General features: G+C 32.6%; 1 protein-coding gene across 6 annotated transcripts in view; it reads left to right on the top strand.

Annotated features, from left to right (window-relative positions):
- The window catches only part of LNPK (lunapark, ER junction formation factor), a 65,500-nt gene that overhangs the window by 33,566 nt on the left and 13,064 nt on the right, over positions 1-18,870 (top strand). For all 6 annotated transcript variants that reach the window (XR_012507050.1, XR_012507049.1, XM_074363918.1 and 3 more), the window contains exon 9: positions 13,668-13,880. Coding sequence is in view for 4 of the 6 variants with exons in the window: in XM_074363918.1 (XP_074220019.1) it covers positions 13,668-13,880 (213 nt within the window). In the remaining 2 variants the exon portion in view is untranslated. The remainder of the gene's footprint in view (positions 1-13,667; positions 13,881-18,870) is intronic.

The raw sequence follows: 18,870 nt of genomic DNA, 5'->3' as shown, positions 1-18,870 counted from the left end.
AATTTAAGAATAGTATTCTTTGATTTGCTTAGGTTTAGCACTAAAAGCAGTATAATATTTACTGAACATAATGCTAATCTGGCTGCTGGCTGCCTCTCTCCCCTTTTTTATCCCTTATGTTTCTTTTTATTTATTAAGAAAAGGTATTGATGTATAATTGACATGCAATATTAATTTCAGGCGTGCAACATAGTGATTTGACATTTATATACATTACAAAGTGATCTCCACAATAAATATAATACCCATGTGTCACCATAACAAATTATTATATTATTGACTATATTCCCTATGCTGTACATTATATCTCCATAATATATTTATTGTATGAGTAGAAGTTTGTACCTTTTAATCCCCTTCTATTTTGTCTATCCCTCAACTCCCTCCCCTCTGGCAACTACCAGTTTGTATCTGTGTGTCTCTTTCTATTTTGTTTTGTTTGTTCCTTTGTTTTGGTTTTTAAATTTCCCAATAAATGAAATAATATGGTTTTGTCTTTCTTTGTCTGACTTATTTCACTTACCCTTTAGGCCCATCCATGTTGCAAATGGCAAGATTTCATTCTGTTTTTTGGCTGACTAATACTCCATTGTATGCGTGTATATGTGTATATATATATACCTTATCTTCTTTATTCATTTATTTATGGATGGACACTTAGGTTGCTTTCATACTTTGGTTATTATAAATAAATAATGAACATAGGGGTGCATGTATCTTTTTGAATTAGTGTTTTTGTTTCCTTCAGATAGAAACCCAGGAGGTGGAATTGCTGGATTTTCTGGTAGTTCTGTTTTTATTTTTTGAGGAACCTCCATACTGTTTCTACAGTGGCTTCACTGGTTTACATTTCCCACTAACAATGTACGAGGGTTCCCTTTTCTCCTTGCCAGCACTTGTTATTTGTTGTCTTTTTGGTTATAGCCTTTCTGACAGGTGTGAGTTGATATCTCATTGTGGTTTTGATTTGCATTTCCCTGATAATTAGGGATATTGAGCATTTTTTCATGTATCTGTTGGTAATCCATATGTCTTCCTTGGATGAATGTTGTCTCAAGTCCTCTGCTCATTTTTTAATCAGATTGCTTGTTTTTGTTGTTGTTGTTGTTGTTGTTTTTTGGTATTGAGTTGTTTAAGTTATTTGTATAGTTTTAATATTAACCCCTTATTGGATATGTCATTTGCCATCTTTCCCCATTCAGTAGGTTGCCTTTTTGTTTTGTTGTTGGTTTCCTTCACTGTGCAAAAACTTTTTTCTTTGATTAGTTCCATTTGTTTATTCTTGCTTTTGTTTCCCTTGCCTGAGAAGACAGATCCAAAAAGATTTTGCTAAGACTGATGTAAAGAGTTTATTGTCTATGTTTTCTTCTAGGGATTTTAAATTTTTAGGTTTTACATATAAGTCTTTAATCCATTTTGACTTTATTTTTGTATATGGTGTAAGAAAGTAGTAGGATCCTTTTGTGCACAGCTGTCCAATTTTCCCAACACTATTTATTGAAAAGACTGCCATTTCCTCGCTTTATATTCTTGTATCCTTTGCCATAGATTAATTCACTATAAGCATGAGCTTACTTCTGGGCTGTCTGTTCTGTTCCATTGATCTATGTGACTGTTTTTGTGCTAGTACCATACTTTTTTGATTACTATAGGTTTGTAGTATAGTTTGAAATCAGGGGGCATGATGTCGCTGGCTTTGTTCCTCTTTCTCAGGATTGCTTTGGCTATTTGGAGTTTTTTGTGGTCCCATACAAATTTTAGGATTATTTGTTCCAGTTCTGTGAAAAAATGCCATTGGTATTTTGATAGAGATTACATTGAATTTGTAGATTGCTTTGGGTAGTATGGGTATTTTAACAGCATTAATTCTACCAATCCATGAGCATGGCATATTTTTCCGTTTATTTGTGTCATTATCAGTTTCTTTCATCAGTGTCTTACAGTTTTCAGAGTACAGGTCTTTCACCTTCTTTGTTAAATTTGTTCCTAGCTATTTTATTCTTTTTGATGCAATTATAAATGAATTGTTTTCTTAATCTCTCTTTCTGATAGTTAATTATATAGAGACAAAACAGATTTCTGTATATTAATTTTGTATCCTTCAACTTTTCTGAATTCATTAGTTGGTTCTACAAGTTGTTTTTTTTTTTTTTTTTTGGTAATGTCTTTAGGGTTTTCTGTATATAATATGATGTTATCTGTAAATAGTTACAGTTTTATGTTCTTTCCAATTTGGATGCCTTTTTAAAATTTGTTTATTTATTTATTTATTTATTTATTTATTTATTTATTTATTCATTTATTTATTTATTTAGTCTCTCTGTGGCTAGGACTTCCAGTACTGTGTTGAATAAACATGGTGAGAGTGGGCACTTTTGTCTTATTCCTGATTCTTAGAGGAGAAACTTTGAGCTTTTCTCCATTGAATCTGCTGTTAGTTGTGGGTTTGTCATATATGGACTTTATTGTGTTGACATATGTTCCCACTACACCCAGTTTGTTGAGAGTTTTTATCATAAATGGATGTTAAATTTGTCATGCTTTTTCTGCATCTATTGAGATGATCATAATTTTTATCTTTGTCTTGTTAATGTGGTGTATTGTAGTGATTGAGTGTGAATATCGAACTATCCTTGAATTCCTGGGATGAATGCCACTTGATCATGGTGTTTGATCCTTTTAATGTATCATTAAATTTGGTTTGCTAGTATTCTGTTGAGGATTTTTGCATCTTTTGTTTATCAGGGATATTGGCTTGTCATTTTCTTTTTTGTGGTGTCTTTGTCTGATTTTGGTATCAGAGTAATGGTGACCTTGTGAAATGAATTTGGTAGTGACCCTTCCTCTTCAATTTTTGGAATAGTTTGAGAAGGATAGGTATTAACTCTCTTTTAAATGTTTGATAGAATTCATCTGTGAAGCCATCTGGTCCTGAACTTTTGTTGTTTTTTTTCTTTAATTTTTTTTTTAATTGAAGTATAGTTGATTTACAATGTTGCATTAGTCTCTGGTATACAGCATAGTGATTTAGTTTTTTATATATATTCGTTTTCATATTATTTTTCATTATAGGTTATTATAAGGTATTGAATAAGTTCCCTGTGCTATACAGTAGGGCCTTATTTATTTATTTCATATATAGTAGTTTATACCTGCTAATCCAGAATACCTAGTTTATACCCCCCGCCCCACACACACACTTTCCCCTTTAGTAACCATAAGTTTGTTTTCTATGTCTGTGAGTTTCTGTTTTGTAAATAAACCGTAAGTTTATTTTCTGTGTCTGAGAGTCTCTTCCTGTTTTGTTCATTTGTCTCATGTTTTAAATTCCACATATAAGTTAAAGCATATGATATTTGTCTTTTTCTGACTTATTTCACTTAGCATGATAATCTCTAGGTCTATCCAGGTTGCTAGAAATGGCATTATTTCATTCTTTTTTTATGACAGAGTAGTATATATACCACAACTTCTTTATCTAGTCATCTGTCAATGGACATTTAGGTTGCTTCCATATCTTGGCTATTGTAAATAGTGCTACTGTGAACACTGAAGGTGCATATATCTTTTCATATTCGAGTTTTCTTCAGATACATGGCCAGGAGTGGGAATACTGGATCATCTGGCAACTCTATTTTAGTTTTTTAAGGAATCTCTGTACTGTTTTCTATAGTGACTGCACCAAATTCCATTCCAGCAGTGTAGGAGGGCTCCCTTTTATCCATGTCCTCTCCAGCATTTATCATTCTGACAGATGTGAGGTGATAGCCATTCTGACAGATGTGAGGTGATACTTTTGTAGTTTTGGTTTGCATTTCTCTAATAACTAGTGATGTTGAGCAGCTTTTCATGTGCCTGTTGATCTTCATCTTTATGTCTTCTTTGAAGAAATGTCTTTTTAGGTCTTCTGCCCATTTCTTGATTGAGTTTGGGGGGTTTTTTGTTGTTGTTATTGAGTTGTATGAGCTGTTTGTATTTTCTGGAAATTAAGCCCATCAGTTGCATCATTGGCAGATATTTTCTCCCAGTCCATAGGTTGTCTTTTTATTTTGTTTATGGTTTCCTTTGCTGTGTAAAAGTATATAAGTTTGATTAGGTCCCATTTGTTTATTTTTGCTTTTATTTCTTTTGCCTTGGGAGACTGACCTAGGAAAACATTGCTACGATTTATGTCGGAGAATGTTTTTGCCTGTGTTCTCTTCTAGGAGATTTATGGTGTCCTGTGTTACATTTAAGCCTTTAAGCCATTTTGAATTTATTTTTTGTATGATGTGAGGGTGTATTCTAATTTAGTTGATTTACATGTAGTTTTCCAGCTTTTCCATCACCATTTGTTGAAGAGACTGTCTTTTCTCCATTGTATATTGTTGCCTCCATTGTCAAAGATTAATTGACTGTAGGTGTGTGAGTTTATTTCTGAGCTCTCTATTCTGTTCATTGATCCCTGTATCTGTTTTTGGGCCAGTACCACACTGTTTTAAGTACTGTAGCTTTGTAGTATTGTCTGAAGTCTGGGAGGGTTATGCCTCCAGCTTTGTTCTTTTCCCTCCGTATTGCTTTGGCAGTTCTCGGTCATTTGTGATTCCGTGTAAATTTTAGGATTATTTGTTCCAGTTCTGTGAAAAATGTCATGGGTTTTTTGATTACTGATTCAATTTTACTATTGGTAATTGGTTTGTTCATACTTGCTATTTCTTTATGATTCAGTTTTGGGAGATTGTATTTTTCTAGGAACTTATCCATTTCATCTAGGTTGTACATTTTATTGGCTTATAATTGTTTGTAGTAATTTTTTATTATCCTTTGTATTTCTGTTGTGTCAGTTGTAACTTCCTTCATTTCTGGTTTTATTTATTTGGGCCCTCTCTTTTTTTCTTTATGAGTCTGACTAAAGATTTGTCAAGTTCATCTTTTCAAAGAATCAGCTTTTAGTTTTACTGATTTTTTCTTTTTCTTCTTCTTTTTTTAGTCTGTTTCATTAATTTCAAGTCTGATCTTTATTATTTCCTTCTACTAACTTTGGTTTTTGTTTATTCTTTTTTTTCTAGTTTCTTTAGATATAATGTTAGATTGTTTATTTGAGACTTTTCTTCTTTCTTGAGTTAGACTATATCACTATAAACTTACCTCTTAGAACTGCTTTTGCTATGTCCCATAGGTTTTGGTATGTTGCATCTCTGTTTTTATTTGTCTCAAGGTATTTTTAAATTTCCTCTTTGATTTTTTTTGTTGTTGTTGTTGTTGAATCTTTTGTTGTTTAGTAGCATGTTGTTTAGATTCCATGTGTTTGTGTTTTTTCCATTTTCTTCTTGTGATTGATTTCTAGTTTCATGCTATTGTAGTCAGAAAAGATGTTTGATATGATTTGTCTTAAATTTATTGAGTGGTTTGTGACCTAGCATGTGATCTATCTTGGAAAATGTTCTACATACAATTGTAAAGAATGTGTATTCTGCTGTTTTTGGATGGAATGTTTGGTATATATTGTCTGTCTGGTCTAATATGTCATTTGAGGACAGTTTTTTATTGATTTTCTGTCTGGTTGATCTATCTATTGATGTAAGTGAGGCATTAAAGTTCCCTGCTATTACTGTGTTACTGTCTCTTTCTCTGTTTATGTTTGTTAATATTTGCTTTATATTTTTAGCTTCTGTTATATTTGGCACATAGATATTTACAAATGTTATAACTCTTGTTGGATTGATCTATTTATCATTATGTAATACTCTTCTTTGTTTCTTGTTACAGCCTGTTTTAAAGTCAATTTTGTTCTGATATAAGTATTGCTACCCCAGCTTTCTTTTTATTTCCATTTGCTTAGAATATATTTTTCCATCCTTTCACTTTCAGTCTATAAGTGTCTTTAGATCTGAAGTGAATTTCTTGTAGACAGCATATAAATGGGTTTTGGTTTTTTGTTCATTCAGCCATCCATTGTCTTTTGATTGGAGCATTTTGTTCATTTGCATTTAAAGTAATTATTGATAAGTATGTACTTACTGCCATTTTATTGTTTTCTGGTTGTTTTGTCATTCTTCTCTGTTTCTGTTTTCTTCTGTTGCTTTCTTCCCTTGTGATTTGATGATTATCTTTAACATTATGTTTGTATTCCTTCCCTTTTTTGTGTGTATCTGTTATAGGTTTTTGGTTTGTGGTTACCATGAAGTTCATATATAATGGCCTATGTATATAATCATCTATTTTAAGTTGATGATCTTGTTTAAATTCAGACACATTCTGAAAGCTCTGTATTTTTAGCTCCCACCACGTTTTGTTTTTGATGTCATACTTTACATCTTTTTGTTTTGTGTATTTCTTAACTACTTACCATAGATATAGATGATTTTACTACTTTTGCCTTTTAACTTTTTACTAGCCTTACAAGTGATTGATCCACTACCTTCACTATATGTTTGTCTTTACCAATGAGATTTTTCCTTTATAATTTTCTTATTTCTAGTTGTGGATTTTTCTTTTCCACATAGAGAAGTCCCTTTAATGTTTCCTGTAAGGCTGGTTTAGTGGTGATGAACACCTTTAGTTTTTGCTGTCTGTAAAACTCTTTGTGTCTCCTTCAGTTCTGAATAATAACCTTGCTGGTAGAGTATTCTTGGTTGTAGTCTCCCTCCCCACTCCCCCACCCCCCCCACCCTTGTTACTTTGAATATATCATGCCACTCCCTTCTGACCTACAAATTTTCTGCTGAAAAGTTAGCTGATAGTCTTATGGGAGTTCCCTTATGTGTAACTAATTGTTTTTTCTCTTGCTGCTTTTAAGATTCTCTCTTTATCTTTTGATATTTTAAGTATAATGTGTCTTGGTGTGGGCTTCTTTGTGTTCATCTTGTTTGGGACTGTCTGTGCTTCCTGGACCTGGATGTCTGTTTTCCTTCCTCAGGTTAGGGAAGTTTTCAGCTATTATTTCTTCATACATTAGCTGCCCCCTTATTTCTCTCTTTTCCTTCTGGAATTCTTATCATGTGAATGTTAATTCTTATAATGTTGATGTTGTCCCAGAGGATCTTTAAACTGTTCTTATTTTTCTGAATTCTTTTTCTTTTTTCTGTTCAGCTTAGTCAGTTCCCACTACTGTGTCTTTCAGATTGCTGGTCTGTTTTTCTATATAGTTTAAATTAATCTTCCAGTGATTCCCTCTGGTGTGTTTTTTGTTCTGGTTATTATATTCTTAAGCTCTATTTTTTTTTAATTTAGTATATTCTAACTCTGTTGAAGTTCTCACTATGGTCATCCATTCTTCTGAGTTTGGGGAGCATCTTTATGATAATTACCTTGAACTCTTCCTATCAGATAGATTGCTTATCTCCGTTTCATTTAGTTATTTTTCTCAGGTTTGTCTTGTTCCTTCATTTGAAACAGTCTTCTGTCTTCTCATTTTGCCTAATTCTCTGTGTTTATTTATTTGTATTTGATAGATCCATTACATTTCCTGATCTTGGAGAAGTGGCTTTATGTAAGAGATGTCCTGTGGGGCCAACGCTCATGCTCCCTTCTGTCTACCAGATCCAGATGCTTCAGGAGTGTACCCTTTGTGGGCTGTGTGCCCCTTTCTGTTGTTGTGGGGCCAGTTACTGTGTGTTTGCTGGGGCTTGCCCCAGGCCCAGCTGGCTGAGAGGACTTGCCTTGTGCTGTTACTGGGGGTACATTGCTGGGCAGTGCAGACCCCCCAGCACTTCTGGCTATGAGACCTGGTGACATGAGACTGCTGTGAGCAACCCGGTGGGTGAGGCAGTTCCCTGTCCTAATAGGCTAGAGGATTCCGCAATGGTGCCTGCTAATTCTGGTGTCATCAGGGTAAAGTGAAATCCCAAAAGTGTGTGCCTCCAACCTCTCATTCCCCAGGACAGTTCCAGCTGCCTTCTTCCTCTCTTTCCAGGAAGCTTTCTGAGATTGGCAAATAGGTCTGACCCTGGCCTCTGTACTTGAATTTGGATTAAGTGAGTTTTTGCATGCACCCTTTAAGAACAGAGTTGATTGACAGGACTTGGTGGTGATTGGATTTGGAAGGTGGGGAGTGGGAGGAGGAGTGAAGGTTTTTGGCTTGGGAACTGGTAGATGTTAGATGTTTTTTAGGGGGGGAGATAATTAGGTTTTTAATTTATCTGTTTATTTTTGATGGAGGAACTGGGGATTGAACCCAGGACCTTGTGCATGCTAGGCATGCATTCTACCACTGAGCTATATTCTCCCCCCAGATTAATGTTTTGAACAAGATAAAGGACATGAGAATTGGAATAGTAGGTTTGTGTAGAAGATAATGAATTTGCTTTTGAATCTGTTACATGGGAATTAAATCCAAGTGGTACAGTTTATAGGTAATTATTTCATGTGGCACTTAGAAAAAAGAATGAGGTTATAAATACAGATCAGGAGTCATTGGGAAGTATAGGTGATATTTATTGAAACCATGAGATTGAGTGAAATTGTCCAGAGAGAGAAAATAGTGTAAGAGGACCTATGGCAGAACCCCAGGGAATATTAACATTTAAGAGTAGATAGAAAATAAAGGATCCCAGGAAAAAGAAGAAATGAGCAGAGTTAAAAGCAGACTTGAACTGGCATGTAGAAAGTTGAAGTGTCAGTGGGGATGATATCCTCTGTCAAACTCTGCAAAGGATCAAGTAAGTAGAAGACAAATGAGGCCACTGAATCTGACAAGTTGTATAACAGAGTGAGGGCATCATTGTTATAAAAACTTGGATTTGTATCCTGGTTTCTGTGAGAGCAAGTTACTTGTCTTCCCAGCTTTGGTTTCTTCTTTTGAAAACTGAGGATAGGAGTTATCTCAAAAAGTTAGTCTAAATATTAGATGAAGTTAGTAAACTCATGTAAAGTGCCTAGTATAGTTCCTAGAAAATAATAGGAATTTAATAAAAAGTTGCTGTAACAACAACAACAGTAATGGTAATGTTATAAGTTGGTAACCAAAACAACGGTACTTTCAGTGCTAGGTTGATACTTTGATAGTTAAGAAGGAGGACAAAAACCAGATTGTGTTGGGTTGAGGAGTGAAATGTTAGGGAAGTTTTTCTCCTCCCGCCCCCCGAAAGCTTTGCCTCTATGGAAAGAAAGAGATTATGGAGTCATTTTTATTAATTAAAAGCTATTGACCTATTGAGAAAACAATTTTGGTAGAGAAGTAGGGCAGAAGCTGAATTGAAGGAGCATAGTTTGAGTAGGATGTGAAGAAGATGGTACAGTGAATGTAAACATTAGAAAATTTTGAAAGTAAAAGGAAGAGATATCAGATGCATGATCTTTATTGTTTTTATTACTTAAAGGAATCATTTAAATTTAACCAATAGAGATCTGAATTCAAATATAATTCAAATATATAAATAAATATATATATAAATAAATTCAAAAATAGAAACTCTCATGAAAATATATTTCCACTCTGATCTAACTGTATCTCATAATCGCATAAAGAACCAAATCACCCTAAGTTTAGGAGTGTCCTCACCTGCATTTGTGAATCATTCACAGGTTTAAAGATTTTTATGCTGCTCATTACTAAAGTCCTAGTTATTGAAATTTTTTCTTATGAGGCTTAGAACTGAACACAGTAGTTCAGAAGGTCTTTAACCAGTGCCAGGGAAAATACAAAGACTCTCTTTTTAGTTCTGCCAACTCTAAAGAAATTTGAAACCTGAGTGGGTAGAAGACCTTTTAGTTCATATGAGGAACTGGTGATGTCAGCTAGGATGAAAATCCAGGCCTCCTAAGTGTTGCATTCTTCCTATGACAGCTTAATACCAAAACAAAGACAAAACCTTCTACCAGTATGTGAATAATCAGTATTTTAAAATCTGATAAATTAAGAGATTATTATTATGAACATTCATCTCAAGAGTTATTTAATAGCAAGCTAGAGTAATTTAAGTTTTTACATAAATCGTGAATTTATATATTTAAACAAGTTCACAAGTAACTTTAGGAGAGTATTTAACTTGTAAATTAATGTCTATATTTTATTTTAATAATTGCTTTAGAAATTCTAGATTGCTCAGCTTTAGATTCATTGTAATCTCTGGAACCTTTAGATGTATACTACTTCTAATATTATTGCTTATTAAGTCCTTGTTCTCTGGCTAAGCTCTTTGTGTTGATTATCTCTTTTATTCTTTACAACAACCATAAGGGTTAAGTCTTCTCATTATTAGAAAGCTGAACTGAGAGATGTCGTCAACCTGGAAAAGGCTGAATGCACATCTATCTAATAAATGGGGTGGAGCTAAAATTTAAGTCAAGATAGTTTGTTTCTAGAGTCTATGTTGTTAACAAGTATCTGTTTTATCAGTATTTTACACTTTATTTTCTTCCTTTTGTTTACCATAATATAGTAGTTTTTAATCTCATTTTGCTTCTATTTGCCTTATTTTGAATTTAAAATTATAGAAATGTCCTCATATTTGGTGTGATTTTTATTGAATTGTTGATTGATCATTGATAAGGATATTGAAACATCCTCTGGTCAAGAATTGACTTTATACAACTGTCATTATGCTTTACAGATGGATGTGGAATGCTTGGTAAATGTTGTTGAGGGATGGTATTTTGCATTTAAATGCAGGAAATATAACCAATATAACCAATGTGACTACTTCATTGAGTACTAGAAACTCTTTAAGAGAATTATAATACAATGGATTTGTAAACAGCATGTGGCTAAAAGTAGATGAATCTTAGATATTTTAAATTGAGACTACCAGAATTTTCATAACACTTTACCAAATATAGATTTGGTATTATATTGCTAACTGTTTTCAACCTTTGTCATTATAACTTGTTGTTACCTGCTTTTTCCTTTAGGAACATTGAAACTCTGTTTTCTCCCTTTCCTGACTCTTACATACCATTTTTCGCTTTTGTCTGCCTAATTTTAGATTTAGAAATTATTAAGTCAAATCTCTTTTATGGAATGCTAGACATGGTGTCCTTTGTTAACTAGTTATAGACCTTACCTTATAGTAGCATATGAGTGATGTTAAAAAAAAAAAAAAGAAGGCTTTAGTTAATTTTCACAGGGTAAATACACTCAGAAGAAGCAGTCTCAAGTGTTTGTTCTAGAAGTGAAAGGATAATAGTGACTTTTAATATAGTCTAATAGATGTTAAGCATTTATTTATCTGGAAGAAAAATGTCATTTTTTCAGTCATATTTTATCTGGAAATCTGCTTAAGAGTGATTTACAAAATTTGATGTTTAATTTTTAAAAAATTAATTTAAATGACTGAACCTTTATATAATTTCATTGATCTCAGTACCTTTTGCAGCATTTAATGGCCTTTATAATGTGTAACCATCTTTTAAGGTGTTCCTTGTGAGTAAAAGATAATTAAGTAACCAGCTAATTTGCAGAAGATATTAGGATACAGTTAGTCTACGTAAAATCTGAAATTTTCTATGAACTGTAAGGAAAATTGCCAAATATAAAGGCAATTCCATTTATATAATGAGGACATGCTTGTAATTTACCATTGCCATGGCTGGATTAGAGATTAAGTTGAGACCTAATGGAAAACTGATTGGTCCCAGTAATTATAGCTAAATGCTTATTTGAAAATATATTGTTGTGTGAAAACACTGCCATCTGAAATAATATGTATTCAATAAATGTGAGCTATCAATTTATAGGCATTATCTTATTTAATTGTCATAACAATTTTGAGTTAGGATATTACTATCCTTATTTTACAGATAATGAGAGGCTTAGTGAAGTTAACCCATCTGAGGTTATGTAGGAGTCTAATCAAACCTTTTTGACCACAGGGCCCAGGTTTTTAAGTATTAGATTAAATTATAGCAAACTAAAATCTAATGATTAAGCTGTACTTTTTTTTTTTTTTTTTTTTTTTAGTAAAAGTATATTTATTTAGAGAGATGTACACAGGGAAGGGAGGGTTGTTTGGTTAAAGTAAAGGTAGATGCACACTCCATAGACAGAGTGCAGGCTTGGAAGGCAAGAGATGTGTGGTGTTGCTAGTTTTTATATGCCAATAAGTGAGAGGATTATTCCAGCTACTTTGGGGAAGAGGCATGGATTCCCAGGAATTGGGCCACCACCCTCTCTTTGACCCTTCATGGTTAGCTTTGGAACTGTCATGGCACTTGTGGGTGTACCATTCACCATGCTAGTACATTACAATGTGTATAATGCATACATTACAATGTTTATAGCTCAAGGTCCACTGGAGGTTGAATCTCCCACCATCTTGGGCCTCCAGATCTGTTGGGAGTTGACTTTCCTGCCATCTTGGTACTAATTGCTGTGGCATTCCTTTAATGGCTGTGTCCTGCCCTCTTCCCTTCTGTCTCATTCCTCCCTCAGAGATTTTACTCCCATAATCTTATGGGGGTGCAGAGGGACAGTGGTCCATCTTCTGTAGCTGCTTCAGGACTGGGTAGGGGCATTGACCCTGCCTAAGGTGGTAAAAATCTCTGATTGCCTAATTTAGGGGCCCCAGGGGCAGTACAGATTAAGCTGTGGTTTTAATTGCAATGAACTTTTCATAAAAATCTTTAACTGTCAAATAGAACCCTAAAGTATTTTGCTTCTGAAACTATGCATTTTTTAAAACCAATCATGCCAATTAAAGTTAAAATTTAACTTCTTTTGTTTTAGCCTGTAGTTTCAGGATTTATAATAATTTAAGGTGATAATATAGAATTAAAAAGCTGTTAAGTGCTTCTTTAAAATTTGAGATCTTACCATCAACATTCAAATAAGTATTGGTGGGAAGAGGGAATGATAGAATTGAATTATACATTATCAAGTAGGGAGGGGATCATGAATCTTCCTGTAAAGAACCAGATAGTAAATATAGTAAATGGCTTTGAGAGCCATATGGTCTCTGTTGTAACTACTCAACTCTTCTAAAGCAGCCATAGACAATATGTAAACAAAGGCATTATTGTGTTCCAATAAAACTACAAAAAGAGGTGGCAGCCTGAATTTGGCATGTTTACCAACCCCTGTTAAGGAAAATCTTGTAATTTCTGCAACTAAAAGATAAGATTTATTTATGATAGTACATTGTGAATGCAGAGTGGAAATTTTCCTTTGTTAAATGTATTGGGAAAAAAAATTACCCAAAAAGATAGCAGTAGTATAAAGGAGATGGGAATAGTACCTAATAGTAAAGAATACTTTTTCAGCATTTCTATGACTACTTAGATTAATTACTTAATAAATTATTTGATAATTCCAGAATATACTTGTTCACTCATTTCTTAGCATTATCATTTTTTGAACTTGAAAAAACAGTTATGTAATTTTCAGTAATTCTGATAAGTTTTCTTTCTTTTATCATAACTTGGGAAGGATTATTGTAAAAGGATACAATGCATAATTGGGTGATGATTTTATTTTATTTGAATTCATTTTGAAAATAATATCAGCAGATAGACTTAGATCAAGGCTTGTTGTGTAAATTTATATATGCGGTTGAATTGTAGGTTCAGAAATAGAGTACTCTGTTTATAGTCAATTTTCAGTGTTACATTTTATAGATTGCTTATTCCAAGCAGTTTGACCTACAGATGCTTTCTAGTGCCACAGAACTATTAAATGTAGGTCATTTGTCACATTGGCTAATGGTGGTATATTGGGTATTGAACTAATCCGTACTTTTTATTCTTACTCTCAGAGATTCGTCAGCGAACTGCAGCTCAAAGAAACCTTTCTCCAGCACCAGCAAGCTCTAGCCAGGGCCCTCCTCCACAAGTTCCGGTATCTCCTGGACCACCAAAGGACACTTCAGCCCCTGGTGGACCCCCAGAAAGAACTGTTACTCCAGCCCTATCGTCAAATGTGTTACCAAGACGTCTTGGATCTCCTGCTACTTCAGTGCCTGGAATGGGTAAACAGAGCACTTAATGTTATTTACAGTTTATATTGTTTTCTCTGGTTACCAATAAAACGGGCCATTTTCAGACAGTATGGAAATGGCATTTCATTTGGAAATAGCAGAGCAGTTATCTGATTAAGCAGGAGTTCCATATTCAATTAGCCATAACTCTTTACAGCTGGCACCTTGTGATACTGAAACCTATTTCTTGAGCTCATTTAACTGTTACGGCTTCTTTGTTTAAATGGCAATAAAACTTTGTAGTATTCTGTAGTCAACAGTATAGCGTATCTTTTTATATTCAGCTTTAGAATGGCTCCAGATTTATATAAAATGAGAATAGAAGAGAACACTTTTGGAATATATTCATGCTTTTTGCTAAACCCTTCATTTATTTTTTTAATATGACAGTTACTTAACGTATTTCAGGAAGAATATTCATGCACTATAGTGTATAATACTACTAATGTTAATATGCGCTTGGTAGATTTCTTTTTTTTTTTAAGCCGTAGAACCTTAGTATTTTCTGACAGATACTTTAACATAAAGTTCTACTGAAATAACATACTGCCTTTACAACTATTTTATTTCTTTGGATTCTCTTTTTTCAATGTGGTAGACCTCTAGGGGAAGACTCTTGTAGTGTAATAGTTTACATTACCCTGCAACTTTCTTTTGGAGTGTGATTGGGGTATAGAAGCTCACTACTTCAGCAGATCACATTATTTTATGTAGATTTCCATGTCATGTTCTTGAATATGATAGTAAATTATTTATCTTATTTTGGGATATTTAATTTTAATTTAGATTACTCTGATATTTCATGACTAATTGCTAACATGTACTTTATAATGATTTTGAGGCCAGTCAGTAGTTGGTATCAGGTACTCAGGGCACTTATGTAATAAAGTCAATAAGCAATCTAATGTTATTAATACAGTAGATTTTTTCCTGCATTTTCTTCATGTAAGATTTTAGAAAACTAGAAAACTATTAATTTATAAATAAATTAAGAAAGCTAGCTACAAATGAAATAAATACAAATCATAACTTTTAGTTATTAGTTAATTGAAAAAATGCTTCGAAACTTGACATATAATGATGTCACTCAAGGAAGCCATATATTTTGTGAAACTGAGTAAATTAAATTTATTGAAAATTATTCATTTTTCAGTTATCTGGTTGATTTAAGACAGCCGTGGTTTGTAAAGTTCTTAGTTGTTTAATGAAAGAATTTTTTTTGTGAGAATGCGTGAATTATATACATTTGTGTGACTAGTTTTAAAGAAATTTAAGTTTAGCAACATATAAAGTAATAAAAACTGTATTATAGTACATGTAATAATAGGATTATAGCAGGAATGATGGCCTACCATTTTGTGATCATGTAAATATAGCATATTTTACTGAAGTTTTTAATTAGTTTCTATGTAAAAGAATGTATCTAAGTTGTACATTGCCAGAAATATGAATGAGTTAAGTGATTTCTTATAGGGAAGATTAATAATTCATTTTTTCATTATGCCATATTTGTGGAAGAGAATCAATTTAATGTGTATTACCACAGGGCTCCCATATGTTTGAAAATTAATAAGCAGCAGGTACTTGATAATTTGCCAACTGTGTAAAAATGACCAGTATTTCTACAATGATTGCTCTTGATGTTTGTATTAATTGCCGTTATCTATAACAGCATGAATACGAAAATGTGTTACTTTAAAAGTTATTAGTATGCAAAGGATTTAATATATTTTTATGAAATCTGTTGTTTCATGTATCCAGATTCCTTTATGGACATTTTCATTTTAAATGTATAGAAGTAAAATATTCCAGCAAAAGTTAAGTTGGCTTAGATGCTTTCAAAATCTAATTTGGCATGTTTATTCAAGTTGAAAATTTGATAACGAAGGATGACAGTGTCTGCGTACAAGTTTATTTTTTGATGGTAATGATTGAATGTTTTGGTACAAGTATGCCAATAACTGATGAAATCTGAAAAATGTACTTGATTTGTAATACTAAGAACTTATTCTAAAACCTTAATTTCACTTACTAGGTATAATTTTACATCGTTTGCCCTTTTTAAGATGGTAGCAGCCTTTAGATTTGTGAAAGCAAATCTCTTTCTGAAAAATCTCTTTAATATATTAATATCGTATTGCTGCCCTAAACCTGTTTTTGAATGCTTTTAAGTTTTTGTCACAGTCATTTTGAAAACCATTTGTATTGCAGGGCTTGTTCCAACAAGACCTCATTTTGTTTCAAAGTCTTCTACAAGGTCTCCATGTAAACCTCCATTGCTGCCTATCTTACTCTTACCTAGCCTTGCTTTACAAAGGCAAACATCCCATCTTACTTATTTTATTCTCTCATTTTCTTCTAAGTGCCTTCTTCTTTGTAGTCTCTCAGTTCAGAGTATTTCCTGCAAACAGCTCTCTTTCAGTTTTCAGAGACTGGAGTTACAATTCATAGAGTTTGAAAGTGTAACTATTTTTGTTGTTACTGCTTTTATATGATATGATGTAATCATTAACTAAATCTTAGGTTTTTCCTCCTCTCTCTGCTCTCCATTCATCTCCTCTGATATTGCTTAATTTATTATTTGAACACAATATACCTATGCATTTATTTAGATCTCCTCTAGTTTCTCTCAGGATTGTTTTGGAGTGTTCAGTTGAGTGTTCAGTTTATAGATTGTGCATCTTTTTTGGGTTAAATGTACATCTAATTCATTTTTGATCCTAGTGTAAATGATATTATTAACTATTTACAATTCATTGCTAATATATAGAGAAATAGAGTTGATTTTTGTATATTGATCTTGTATCCTGTAATATTGCTTAACTCATTTATTAGTTCTGATAGCTTTTTTGTGGATTCCATAGTATTTTCTGCACAAGCTATCACATTGTCTGTGAATAAAGACAATTCTACTTCTTCCTTTTAAATCTGGATGCCTTTCATTTCTATTTCTTGCCTTATTACACTAGCTAGAACCTTTAATGCAGTGTTAAATAGAAGTGGTGAGCACAGACATCCTTGCCTTATTGCTGATCTTAGGAGGGAAGCAGTTAGTTTTTCACCATTCAGCCTGATGTAAGGGTTTGTTTTTTGTTTTTTGTTTTTTGTTTTTTGTTTTTAAATAGCCTTTTTCAGATTGAAGAAGTACCCTTTTATTCCTAGTTTGCTGCAAGTTTTTATCAGTAATAGATGATGGATTTTGTCAAATGCTTTTTCTGCATCTATTGAGATGCTCTTATAGGGTTTTAGGTTTTGTTTGTTTGTTTGTTTGGACTTCTATTCGTATAATGAAATACATGGATTGATTTTTTAACATTGATTTTTAGATGTTAAACCACCTTGCTTTCCTGAGGTAAATTTTACTTGGTCATGATGTTTTATTTTGTATATGTGTTGTTGGGTTCAGTTTGCTAAAATTTTGCTAAGAATGTTTATATCAGTTTTCTTTAGGGATATTGGCCAATAGTTTTGTTTTTGTTTTTGTTTTTTTTCTTGTAATATTTTTGTCTGGTTTTGGTATCAGAGTAATACTCACCTCAATATGAGAAAGTATTTTCTTGTCTTCAGTTTTATGGACAAGTTTTGGTAGAATTGATATTATTTCTTCCTCAAATGTTTCAGATTGAATTTACAGGTTGAAGTATCTGGGCCTGGTCTCTTGTGAGTTTTGGTAGTTTGTTAGTCTTTCAGGGAATTTGTCTGTTTAATCTAACTTACAGAATTTATTGGCATAAAGTTATTCATAACATACTCTAATTATTCTTTTAATATCTTTACTATCTAGATTTATGACAGTTCTCTCATTCTTAATATTTTATTTTGTATCTTTCCTTTTTTTCCCCTGATTAGTCTGGCTAGAGATTTATCAGTTTTATTGATCTCGAAGAAGCAGCTTTTCTCTATTTTTGCATTTTCTCTTTTATTAATTCCCTCTCTGATTTTTATTATTTCTTTTATTCTGTTCTCCTTGGATTTTATTTGCTCTTACCTTTTGTCTTAAGGTGGAAGCTGAATTAATGGATTTTTAGACCCATCTTCTTTTGTAGGTGTTTAGTGTTATAGGTGTTCAGTGGTATAAATTTTCGTCTAAGTGTTGCTTTAGCTGCATGTCATAAATTTGATATGTTTTTTCATTTTCACTCAGTTAAAAATACTTAGTAATTTCTTTTTTGATTTTTCTTTAAACGTGGATTATTTAGATGTATGTTATTTAGTCCCCAAATATTCAGATATTTTCTCCATGTCTTTTTGTTGTTGATTTCTAATTTAATTCTGTTGTGGCCAGAAAACATACTTTGTATTATATTAATCTTCTTAAATGTATTTAGACTCGTTCTATGTCTCAAACTATCATTTGTCTTAGTATATGTTTTATGTTCACTTGGAAAGAATATCTATTCTGTTCCTGTTGGATAGAATGGCTATAAATGTCAATTAGGTCAAGTTGGTAGTAGATAGTGTTGTATATTATTAAAGATTTTCTGTTTGTTCTGTCAATTACTGAAAGGCTGCTGTTGAAATCTCCATGTATAATTGTGTATTTGTCTATTTCTTTTCATATTTCTATTAGTTTTTGCTTCATGTGTTTTGAAGCTCTGTTATGATGTTCATATTTGTTTAGGATTGTTATGTCCTCTTGATGAATTGACTCCTTGTCATTATGAAATTACCCTTCTTATCCCTGATTATATTTCCTCCAGAATCTACTCTGATTGCAGTTAATACAGCTGCTCCAGATTTCTTTTGATTAGTGGTGGTGTATTTATATTTTAGTGTTAGTGTATTTATATATATTTTTCTATCATTTACTTTTTTTTTGAACAGATTTATTTTACTTTTTTTTTAAGGTTTTCTTTTTTTAGGGAAGAGGGAGGTAATTAGGTTCCTATCATTTACTTTTAATCTATTTTTGTCTTTATATTTAAAATGAGTTTTTTTGTAAGCAGCATCTGTTAGGTGTTTTTTTTCCCCATTATGACAA

Source organism: Camelus bactrianus, chromosome 5 (assembly GCF_048773025.1).
Source record: "Camelus bactrianus isolate YW-2024 breed Bactrian camel chromosome 5, ASM4877302v1, whole genome shotgun sequence".
Lineage (NCBI taxonomy): Eukaryota > Metazoa > Chordata > Mammalia > Artiodactyla > Camelidae > Camelus > Camelus bactrianus.
Note: the sequence above shows the minus strand (reverse complement) of the source record. Positions and strands in the feature narration are given on the sequence as shown.